The following is a 12047-nucleotide window of genomic DNA, read 5'->3' as shown; positions in this document are numbered from 1 at the left end:
CCACTGAGCCCCACAGACATTTTTTATTTTAACAAAGTCCAGTTCATCAGTCCCTTCCTGGATCACATCTTTGGCATCGGAGCTAAGAAGGCACCGCCATGCCCAAGGGCATCTAGGCTTTCTGCAATGTTCTCTTCTAGGATGTTTTAGGGTTTTGCATTTTACATTCAGGTCTATGATCCATTTTGAATTAATTTTTGTGAATGGTGTCAGGTCTGGCTCTAGATCCATACTTCAGCATGTGGATGCACAGTTTTCTAGCGACATTCGTTGAAGAGACTATCTTCACTCCATTGTAATGCCTTTGCTCTTCCGTCAAGGATCAGGTGGCCATACTTATACTTTTGGCCAATTGATGATTTGTGTATACACTGTAAAATGATTATTGTGATCAAGTTAATTAACACAGCCACAGTCTCACAGGTAAACGTTTTATTTGTATGTGCGTATGACGCTTAAATTTACTCTTAGCAAGCTTCCAGGATACAATCCAGTATTACCAACTACAGTCACCATACTGTACACCTGTTTCGTTCCCTGAAGTACCTTTAAAAAGGCTTAAAGAAATTGATGGGAAGCCATATACACAAGTGACCAACAGATTTATAAAAAGATGATGCCCAACCTCTCTAGAAATCTCAAATGTAACTCAGAGCAAGGAGTCTGGTAAAGGCCTTGGCAAAGAGAAAAAAAGAGTATTTCAAATGAAGGTTTGGGGAGACTTAATATTAGCAAGGGTACATCCTTACAGATATTCTTTTGGGAAAAATGCAAACTTGTGTCAAGTTTTCTGAAAAGCAGGATGGACACACACACACTACATTTAACCTGGAGTTGCCTCTCTGGGGATCACAGAACAAAGGAAGCAGCCTTCCCTACAGTAGATGACAGGACAACTGGTCCTCCCATGACGTCTTTCTAGACAAACTGTTCTCCTGCCCTCACTGCAGAGCCTAAGGAGACCCTCATCTCCATGTCTCAATGTGCATTTAAGGGACAAGTACCAAGGGGAGTTAGTAGGAAGGGAGATATCACGTCCCCCAACCACAAGCTATTCCATGATGTCATTTACGGAAAGGCCTAGGTGAAGCCTAAGCAAGTTCACTATGACCAGTAGTGACAGACAGAGAGATGTCCTCCTGAGGGTGGGTCAGCCACACAGCCCAGGGAAAGACAAGGGTTATGCTGAATCATCACACTGCGGCGGCCAAGGAGCCATAACGGAATGATTCAAGAATCTTTTTCAGAGCCTTTTAAAAGAAAACCATAGAGGAGGTGCCTGGGTGGCTGAGTGGTTTAAGCATCTGCCTTTGGCTTAGGTCGTGATCTCAGGGTCCCGTATCAGGATCTCTGCTTGGTGGGGAGTCTGCTTCTCCCTCTCCTCCCACTCATGCTCTCTCTCACTATCTCTGTCTCTCTCTCAAATAAATAAAATCTTTAAAAAAAAAAAAGTAAAACCATAAAAGATGTGCTTCTTTGGGTATTATGGGGAGAGGAGCCACACAATCTTTTAAATCCTTTAATTCCAATTTCTCATTTTACATTTCATTCTCTTGCCACCCAATAATCACCAAGGACTTCCCCACCACATTTTAACAAACACCCAAAAACAAAGCCACAGGAATCATCTCACTTCAGGAAGTGACAAACGCCCTCAGCGGGGAGGCCCTGGAGGAAGCCCGCGGCTCCGAGGGGACGGCAGGCTTGCTCGGGTTGGGAGCGAGGTTTCTGAGTAAGAAACCCATTTCCAGACCAACTGAAACTCCTGCAGTCTTCTCTCTCACCAAGTTCTGCCATCCCCCATACGATTCTTCAGATCTGGTGAACTTCTCCGGAAAGAAACACACTATTCCATTAATAACAAAGTGGTGATTAGAGAGGAGATTTTTTAGCCTGTGTAAACATTTAAGAAAGCCCCTGAGAATTTTTTTTTTTTTTTTTTTTTGAGAGAGAGCGAGCGAGCGAGTGCACATGTGTGCAAGCCAGGGGAAGGGGTAGAGGAGGAGAGAGAGAGAGAATCTTAAGCAGGCTCCGTGCCCAGCACAGAGACTGACAGGGGCCTCAATCTCACAACCCTGAAATCATGACCTAAGCTGAAATCAAGAATTGCACACTTCACCAACTGAGCCACCCAGGCGCCCTGAGAATTCTCTAAGAATTGAGCAAGATTACTTACCGTTGTAGAACACACCAGAGCCCAGAAAGGTCACCAGACCCTTTGTCAAAAGTGCAGCCGCTCAGGGCCCGGCCGGGAGAGCCTTCCCCTGCACGAGGGTGCTAGGTCCTGCCTGACAGGGAGGTGCCACAGCCCCTTATGGGTGTGTCTTAAGAGATGGACCCTTGGGCCCTCTGCGCGGATGGGCAGGGACCTGAGCCCCAGCAACTCTGTGCAGAGGTCGGGGGAGGGATCGGGCAGACCTGCACGCAGGGCACGTCACAGACGGCGTCCCGAGGGCACAGGCGGCCTCTCAGCAGCTGGCCCAGCACACACAGTGCCCTCAGGATCCGTCCTGGAGCTGCCGGTCACGAGGGGACTGGGGGCCCGGGAAGCCCTAGGAGTGGTGCCTCCTGAGGTTCTGGCTGCCGCGCGGCGGGTGGGAGAGGGCAGACCCGTCAGGAGCGCCGGCTCGCAGGCGACGATGGGCCCACAGCAGGGCTCGGACGTAGGAATGAGAGGTGTCAGCCTCTACTCTGAAAGCCTCTGACGACAGAGTGAAGGCGGCATGGGACTGTCACTGCTGTCACTGCTCACAGCAGACAGGTCCCTAGGTCTGGTCCTCCCAGCCTGACCGCAGTCACCTTGGTCCGCCTCAAGACAGGGGTTTCGTGTGCTGCTCAGGTATTTAAAGCAAAAAGTGGGGACACCAGCAGAGGCCCAGACACCAGGAAGGCTCTAGCTGCTCATCAGTCCCTATCTTTGAAAACAGAAAACAAGGACTCGCTGGAAAGTACTCATTTCACTGATCTCTGCCTCTTAGTTTCTAAAAGTCTGAATAACTTTAAGAAGATCAACGAACTAGGGCCTGTCACACAGAAGGAAGTCTCCACAATGTCAAGATTCCTAACTCTAAATAGACCTTTTTCTGGTTTAAAAAGAAAATCACGACCAAATATAGGAGTAATAATTTCATTTCTCTATCTTTCTTTATCTTCATTTTCATTTTTGATCTTCTGGACTTCAGCAAAACGACGTGGAACTCAATTCCATTTAGGAAAACCTGTCAACTAACAAAGCAAAGTTGTCTCACTGACACAGAGCGGAGTCTCGGAAGAATCACGCACACGGCCTCCGCGGCGGGGTCATGCTGTCCGAGTGGCGAGCGGCGAGGACAGCCAGCACCCACGGGGCAGAGGACCAGACCCCAACTTCATTTCCTGCCCCAAAAAGAGGAGACTGGACTGCAGCAGGCATCCTTCACTGCAGACCCAGCTCGGGCTGCCATTCACAATGCCACCGGTGCGGGCGGCGGGGGCTCATATACTTATTTCTCACAAGTCCAGAGGCCAGAAGACCAAGATCAAGGTGTCAGCTGACTGGGTTTCTGGGGAAGGCTCCTTCCTGGCTTCACTATGTCCTCACATGGCCTTTCCTGTTGTTGGTGGCAAGAGCAGGGAGGGAGTGAGCTCATTTGACCTTAATCACTTCTTAGAGGCCCCATCTCCACACACAGCCACGCTGTGGGTAGGGCGTCAACACGGGAACTCGGGGCCACAGTCATTCAGCCCATCACAGCTCGGTCTCAGGCGCTGACCTCTGGGTTTTCAAGTGTTACGTTAAAGCAAGTTGTGTACCTACAAGAGGCACTGTACCTGTTCTGTGCCCCCCAGTACCAAGGATGCAGGGGCCTGAGGAGCCCGTGGGACTCGAGGATGCAGATGCGAAGGCAGAGGCTGGACGTCAAAACCTCAGCGAGTCCTGCCCCGCTGCACCAGGCCTCCCCCTGCGGCAGTCCTGCGGTGAGCGCACCATGCCCTCCCGTGTCCCAGGAAAACACACCTCTAAAATCGCTCTCGTATTTGAGCATTTATCCGACATGACTCAAAATCAAGATGACAGGCAGGGGTTCACATGTGGAGAGGTGTCCTCCCTGCATCTGCTCCCGCCCACCCTGCACCCCCGCAGGGTGCCCTCTGGGCGCGCTGGCCCCGATGCACCGAACGCGGCAAGCCCTCCGCGCACTGCTCCTCCGCGAGCCGCCCGAGGCCACGTCAGCAGCCCCGGTATCCTTTCCTGCTCAGACACTGCGAGGCCGGTCTTCGCCTGGATGACCGCAGGCGGACCTGCAGTGCAAATTGCAAACAGCCGCGAAGGCTGGGTCCAAGCTACCCGCGCTCCTCATCTCAGCAGGCCGCGAACTTCTCCATTCCGTGCTGCCCACGCCGGCGCGGAAGTGCGTGGCTTCCCAGCAGCTCCCGGACTGCTGTTCTGCTAATAAATCCTCTATTGCAAGGTACTGACAGGCTACAGGAGAATGTCTCAGCGCAGTGTCAGTCTGCAGGCTCTCAGGAGCCAAGCTGGTCTTTCCTTGCTCGAGGGCGCGAGCATCTGAGTGGTTTATGACCGGCCCTTCTATTATTAGGCATTTTCTCACTTTCTACTAGTTCTTTATGTACCAGAGAAATGAGCCTCCTGTCACAGCGGTTCCAAATTTTTTTTCAGAATTTGTCTATGCTTAGGTCTTTTTAAAGTTTTTTTTAGTTCAAGGGGTGCCTGTGGCTCAGTCGGTAAAGCATCCAGCTCTTGATTTCGGTTCAGGTCATGATCTCAGGGTTGGGAGACTGAGCTCCACGTTGGGCTCTGCGCTCAGTGTGGGGCCTGCTTAAGGTTCTCTCCCTCCCTCCACCTCTGCCCCCTCCTCCTGTGCATACCTACTCCCTCTCTAATAAAAATAAATAATAATAATAATAATAAATAAAGCTGTTTGTAACTTTTTGATTTTTATGTAGTCTTTTTCTTTTATGGTTAATGGATTTTGAGTCCTGGGTAAAAAGGCTCTGTTTACAGCACTGGTGACACGGCCCTTTATACTAAATTCTTGTGTACCCTTGGGATTAAGAAATAGAGCTCTAGAAAATGGCCAGAGCCGGCACCTGCCAGTCCTCTCCCACTTCACTGACCCTGTTTGTATCCGTCCCAGACCTTCCTTCCACTGTGGCTCTCCAGGAAGCACCAGGGAGGAACCCGAATTTTGAGGCATATTTTGATGAAAGCTGAAGATCCCACCAGTGTTCAGACCAGAGTGGTCCTGTGCCGCTCTCTCTCCCTCCCATCCCCTTGGCAGACAAACTGCAGCTGTTTTCACAAACTGGCGCAGGTTCTCTAAGTATCTGAAGGCCTTCCAGGCGCCGGGGACACAACTCAGACCGGAGCCCCTGCCCGCCCGCTCCCCTGCTGGAGGCCGCATCTGGGCACTGGGCCGTGGCCGGATGGAGAGCCAGACGCTCTGCTCCGACGTCCTGCTCGCACCAGGTTCTGCAAGTCCCATCAGCACAGGACATGAAGGGGGGCCGTTACGGGGCAGCCCCACCTCCCTGTTCCAGAACTACCGGAACAGGAGCACGAGGGAGACATGTAGCACGGAGGCCGAGGTCCTTTGAAGGCCGCGCTTGCCTGGCCGGGGACACCATCGCGGCAAACGAGAGGAGGTGTTCACGACCGTGCAAGCTGCCCAACCGCCGCACTGGGGTTCGGTTTGGTTCTACTTAGCTCGGCGGTCACGTGCCTGTCCCGAGGGACAGCACAGACCCTCTGGATTTTCTCAAAGCCCAGCAGTGGAGTCACCTCAGTGCACTGGCGTGGACGCTACAAACAACATGTCAACAGCCTCCATCTGCCAGGCGTCCAGCTCACACTGTGAGAGCAGCAGCGGCCCAGAAGCTTCTTACTCCACGACGGAGCACTGTGTTGCACACCGCAGTCACTTACTCTCCCCAGCTGCGGACAAAGCTGACCGAGGACACATTTCTAAAGCTGTTATGCAGCTTCGTTATGCAGCTACCTTTTATTTATTTATTCTTCGGTGTGGGGGAGGGGAGGATCTCAAGCGGGCTCCACGCTCAGTGCAGAGCCCAATGTGGGACGCGATTTCACAACCCTAAGGTCATGACCTGAGCCAAAGTCAAGAGCTGGCCGCTCAACCAACTGTAAGAGCACTTTCGGATCTTCCCAAATCTTCACCTGAAACAGAAGCACAGTCGTCTGGAACAAACCTAGGGAGCCAGCAGCACGGGACAGGGATGGGGGCTCACTGGAACCCTCCTGTCCTGCTGAGGGGGAAGTAAAACGGTAGACGATGTTGCTGGCGTTTCTTAAAACTGAATCCACGCCTGCCACGTGACCCCGCCCGTCCCCCTCGAGAGAAGTACAAGCACACGTTCAGGAAAAGACAAGTACAAACGTGATCACAGCAGCTTTATTTACAGGAGCCGCACCCGGAGGCCAAGCAAACGCCCGTGAACAGGAGGAAGGCGCACAGCCGTGGTGCGCCCGAGCCGTGGACGCTCCGCCGCGACAGAAAGGAGTGAGCTACGGTCAGACGCAGCTGCGCCGATGCCAGAATGATGACACGACTGAAAGACGCTCCAGACACGGAAGGCGTTTATACTGCAGGACTCCATTTATATAAACGCCTTAGAAAACACAAATTATCTAGAGAGATAGGAAGCAGATCGGTGGTCGCCCGAGGATGGGGTCCGGGACGGAAGGATTTCAAAGTGGCGCGATAAAACCCTGGGAGGTGACAGGCAGTTCTTGCAGGGGCTCCACTGGGGAATCCAAGGTCCGCTTTACACACGCGCTGTGTGCTGTCCATCAAGCGCGCCTCCGTAAGGCTGTTAGAAAGCAAAATGGCGTGGTGACTCCACAAGGCTGACACATGGAAATGAAGGACAGGGTCTGCCCACCACAGCCTGCACACCTGTGGCACAGAGCACAGTGGGGCCACTGGGCCTCCACGGCGCCGACCGGTGTCCGCTGCAGTGTCACAGGCCAGCTGGAGGCCCGCGGCTGGAGCGGGGCAGTCGTCCCTCCCCGGGTGGTGAAGAGCCACTGCTAGAAGGTCCGAGGGCTGCCGCCGTGGAGCCCGGGAGCCGCTGCGGCTGACCCCACAGGGACCCATACTGTGGGGACAGAGCCAGCACCAGCAGGAAGGGACAGTGGACAGAGGAAAGAGAAGGACTTGATGCGGGTGCAGCAGGGCCAGAGCAGGGAGAGCGCCAGAAGCTAGCCGCCGTATTTTTAGCATGACTCAAAGTTCAACAGAAAAGAGAACTCTATGAAGTGAGAAAAACTATCTGAACTAAATGTTTAGGAAAATGCATGATGGGAAAGTACCAATCCCACACAGAGCTATTCTAAGAAAAGAGAAAAGGAGGAGAACAAACACCCCTACAGAGAGTGAGGGCACACCAGAAAGACGTACCCAGCAACCAGACCAAAATGAGCTGCTTCAAAACATCAAGAGAGAAGATCCGAGATGGGAGGACGACACATCAGCATGAGAAAACATCAGAAATAAGGTCACAGAATTCCGGAAACTAGACAGACAAGAAAATTAATTTCAAAAATGAGAATCAGAGCAAACCACACAACAAATAATGGCTTTAGAAACAGGACATCATGTGGAGAACAAATTTTAGGAAACAAAAGAAATTTAAAAAGAGATGAAGGAGATTCAAGAAGAAGAAAACACAGAGGACGGACAAATCTGACTTCAACACAGAGAAACTGAGGTTCCCCCAAACAGAAGCCGAAAACACGGAAACCAGAACACTAAGCCGCAGTTCCAGAAACCCTGAAATAGCGGATGTGAACACGCACAGACGGACACCCTGCGCACTCCCGCAAGCACTGACCCAGCGCGAACACCACAGGACACCGTCTAACACAACCGCGGAAAACAGACCTCGGAACATTGAAGCCAAAAGGACACATGACTTGTAAGAAAGACTCACTGGGCTTTTCACGCTGGGAAAAAATCGAAATAAATATTTCAGATACTTGGGGCGCCTGGGTGGCTCAGTGGGTTAAGCCTCTGCCTTCGGCTCAGGTCATGATCTCAGGGTCCTGGGATCGAGCCCCGCATCGGGCCCTCTGCTCAGCAGGGAGCCTGCTTCCACCTCCTCTCTGCCTGCCTCTCTGCCTGCTTGTGATCTCTGTCTGCCAAATAAATAAATAAAATCTTTAAAAAAAAAAAAAAAAGATTTCAGATACTAAGGGAGGAAAATGTGAGCCAAGGATTTCATACCGTACAAAACTGATTTCAAACATAAAGCAAACAAATTAAGGTCAACATGGGGAGGTCCGGGAGGACAGTTCCAAGATGACACTGACCCAACGCCGGCCGTGTAACCACGGACTACACGAAGTGAGACGAGATGAGGGCAAGGGGGAGATTTCACTGTGCCACGACTGGCCATGTACATGCAGCGCTGTTTTCACTGTCAGAGCAGAACACGAGTATCAGTGTCCCCGCACTGCTTGTGAGAGGGCAGTAAAGCCGGTGCGTAATTAAGGAACTTCTGTCCCAGGAGTCTCAGTGTGGAAGGACACACAGACACGACAGGGAAGAGCTGAGTACTCTGAAATCCCGAGTTCCTATTGGAAATATCAATACGAGCTCAAGTATTTTATCTTTAAATGTGTGTACACGTGTAGGTTTTCTAACTCTGCACTGAAAAGCCCTAGAGGCAATGACCACAACCCTACAGCGACAAACACCAAGCATTTGCAATACCGTTTCTGCCGTTAAAAGAAACTGGATTCTAGGGAGTCTGGCTGACTCAGTCAGAATAGCATGCAGCTCCTGATTTTGGGGTCGTGATTTCAAGCCCCCCACTGGGTACAGAGATTACTTAAACTTACAAAACAAAACAAAAAGAAAGAAAGAAGCTAGAGTTAGAGAAAGAGGCAACGCCAGATCAGGAGCAGAAGTACCGGATGGGTCTGGAGCATCTTGACACACCGGACTGCATGGAGCTGAGGACTGGGTGCACACGCGCGTAGGGGCTGCACATGCATGCGGGTGTGCACGCACGACTGCGAGTGAGCCTACAGTGTACACCTGTGTGGTCAGTGCACGTGTGTGCATACATGAACATAAAACAAATAAAGAGCCAACCTGAAGATCCTCCCCCTACAAGCCAAGGAAGCTACAATTCGGGTTCAATAAAGAAAGTGCAATGACCTGAAACCTATCCAAAAGGCTCAGGTAAATGAGTTCATGACACATATGTGTTATAAGAACATATAAATACAAGGAAGTTGAGAGGCAACGTGGGCGGTTTGGGGGGTAGGAAAGGAAAAAATGAAACAAGACGGGATCGGGAGGGAGACAAACCATAAGAGACTCTTAATCTCACAAAACAAACTGAGGGTTGCTGGGGGGGGGAGGGGCGGGTAGGAAGAGGGGGGCTGGGTTATGGACATTGGGGAGGGTATGGTGAGTGCTGTGAAGTGTGTAAACCTGGTGATTCACAGACCTGTACCCCTGGGATATTATGTGTACAATAATACATTGTATGTTAATAAAAAAATTTAAAAATTTAAAAAAAAAAGTATGGGGGCGCCTGGGTGGCTCAGTGGGTTAAAGCCTCTGCCTTAGGCTCAGGTAAGCCCCATATCGGGTTCTCTGCTCAGCAGGGAGCCTGCTTTCTCTTCTCTCTGCCTGCCCCTCTGCCTACTTGTGATCTCTGTCTGTCAAATGAATAAATAAAATCTTTAAAAAAAAAAGTATGAATAAAAAACCTTAAGTGGCCACCTTCTAAGGATGACAGGGAACTAATTATCTTTGCACTTATCCTGCCTTTCCTAAATGAGCACCACTGGGTAACCAAATAGCAGATGAGAGGACGCATCTTCTAAAACCAACCCAGCCAATTATTTTCAGCAAAATCACAGCATATCACCATTTTAGAGGCTCTGAACCATTAACAGACGGACGCACTGGGCACCGGCAGCCGCCAACACCAGGAAGATGCGAAGAGCCTGTACCTGCGGATGAAAGCACGCGGCTATTTACCACTCACTAGAGGTGTGGAGTCTGATTTTCGTCAAGCCTCTGGGTCCAGCTGCCAGCGGGAAGTACAGAGGCCAGAGAAAATGCTGGACTGTGTCAGGACAATGTATGTGGCAAAACCTAGACCGTGGGAATCAACAGGACCAATGGCCCAGGTTCCTCAACAGGTAACCCTCACATGGAGACCAATACACGCAATAGAGACTTCAGAAATACGGAGTCTAAAAAAAAGTAGACAAGGTTCAATTACCATGAAGAAACACAAATAAGTCATTTCTATAAAAGTCAGGATTCGCTTCGGAGGGAAGGAGGGGCTGGGGTTGGAGAAGCACGTGGAGAGCCTTCTGGAGTATCTGGCCAAGTTCTCGTTCTTGGCCTGAGTGATGGTCATCAGGGTGCTCACCTTATAGTAATGAAAACTTGACGAGCTAAACATTTGTGTCATTTTCTGTACCTCTTTATGATAAAGTAGTAAGAAAAAAAATTGGGGCACCTGCGCGGCTCTGTCAATTGTCTGCCTCTGGCTCGGGTCATGATCCCACGGCTCTGGGATTGAGCCCCAGGTCAGGCTCCCTGCTCAGCAGGGAGTCTGCTTCTCCCCAAGCCTCCCCACACCCGCCCTGTGCTCTTTCTCACTCACTCTCTCTAAGTAAAAATGAAATCTTTAAAAAAAAATAAATTTAATAAATTTAAAAATTTTTAAAAATGATCAGACCAAACTTGAACTTGCATAGTGCTTTTTTTTAAGTAGGTGCCACACCCAGTGGAGTGTGGAGCCCAATGTGGGGCTTGAACTCACGACCCTGAGATCAGGACCTAAGCTGCGACGCAAAGCCGGATGCTTAACCGCCTGAGCCACCGAGGGGCCCCTGCTCGCATAGTGCTTTTAACAAAAACAGCCCAAGAAATTTTAGAAGATTTACTCCTGCATCTTGCTCTGTACGAGGCTCCCAGACGGCAGTCAAGCTGCCGGGGTCACGTGCAGGCTCGCCTCGTACCCAGTGCCGGCCCGTTAAGACCCTGCCCACACTCGCTCGGCCGAGGCCTGTGCCGTGGCAGGGGCTGCAGCCACCGATGAGCACGGACTCGCTCTACTCCACAGGTACGCACAAGTCCACCGGCACATTCTGAGCCTCAATCCTGCCAACGAGAAGGTTCCTGAACACTTTCAGACACTTCCAGACCTTGTCTGCGTTTTCAAATCACTGCTGCATTCGTGCCGTATTAAATCAGTCCTAAAATTCCTGTCCAGATGGCAATGAAACTGTGAATAGTGTCAAACCCAGTAAAGCATAACGCTGAAATTTCAAGTCGTGCTCAAATCCTGAAGGATGTCAATTTGTTAGAATTTAACCCCTTTTTATCACAGGACATCCCAGAATGACGGATTTATTACTTTTCTGCAGGTTGTATCTGCCCATCTAGTGCAAGTTTTATTTTTCACACCAGTAAGGAAAGGCAAGCAAACAGCCACTCACTCAAGTTGTCCAAGAAGGACGACGACCTCGCTCAGTCCTCAGATCGCTTTGCTCCTTCTCGTGCTAATCTGTCCGCCTCTTCATTGCCTACAAATCCCGAATGACCAGGAACATGCATCTGTTAAATAAATTTATTTTTCCTTTTACCTTTACTGGATTTTTTTACACAAGCAACACACAAATACATCCTGACTCTTCCCAGTGGGGGGAGGGGGAGAACGCTCCTCCCCCAGGCCTCCCTCCACGGTTCTACAGGGGACAACCTGTAAGCCCAACACACGGACACATGCAGGCACTTACAAAATCCCATTTTGATTCTCTGCAAATTGGATCGTACTGTTTTTACTAATTTTTATAACCTGAATGATGGAACTTGGAAAGCTTTCCAAGTAAAACGTACGTATATAGAGATGAGGACAAGTATATATCCAAAACACATACTTTAGTTTCTTCAAATGCTGTCAGAAAGAGGAGATACGGGACGCCTGGATGGCTCAGTTGGTTAAGCAGCTGCCTTCGGCTCAGGTCATGATCCCAGCGCCCTGGGATCGAG

The 12047-nt window shown here is 50.5% G+C and overlaps 1 protein-coding gene across 4 annotated transcripts in view; it reads right to left on the bottom strand.

Annotated features, from left to right (window-relative positions):
* Positions 1-12047, bottom strand: part of LOC111154081 (ribonuclease H1) — a 22276-nt gene continuing 10229 nt past the window's right edge. The window contains exons 8-11 of one of the 4 annotated variants that reach the window (XR_002641060.1): positions 11495-11612; positions 9907-9991; positions 6918-7966; positions 6396-6831 (exon numbers count right to left, since the gene is read on the bottom strand). Coding sequence is in view for 3 of the 4 variants with exons in the window: in XM_022513446.1 (XP_022369154.1) it covers positions 11526-11612 (87 nt within the window). In the remaining variant the exon portion in view is untranslated. Of the gene's footprint in view, positions 372-6395; positions 6832-6917; positions 7967-9707; positions 9992-11494; positions 11613-12047 lie in introns of those variants that run through there. The other 3 variants (XM_022513446.1, XM_022513443.1, XM_022513444.1) reach the window with 3 other exon arrangements.

The sequence above is a fragment of the Enhydra lutris genome, unplaced genomic scaffold (assembly GCF_002288905.1).
Source record: "Enhydra lutris kenyoni isolate GAN:26980312 unplaced genomic scaffold, ASM228890v2 scaffoldscaffold35, whole genome shotgun sequence".
In the NCBI taxonomy this organism is placed as follows: domain Eukaryota; kingdom Metazoa; phylum Chordata; class Mammalia; order Carnivora; family Mustelidae; genus Enhydra; species Enhydra lutris.
This window is presented reverse-complemented; position numbering and strand designations above follow the sequence as displayed.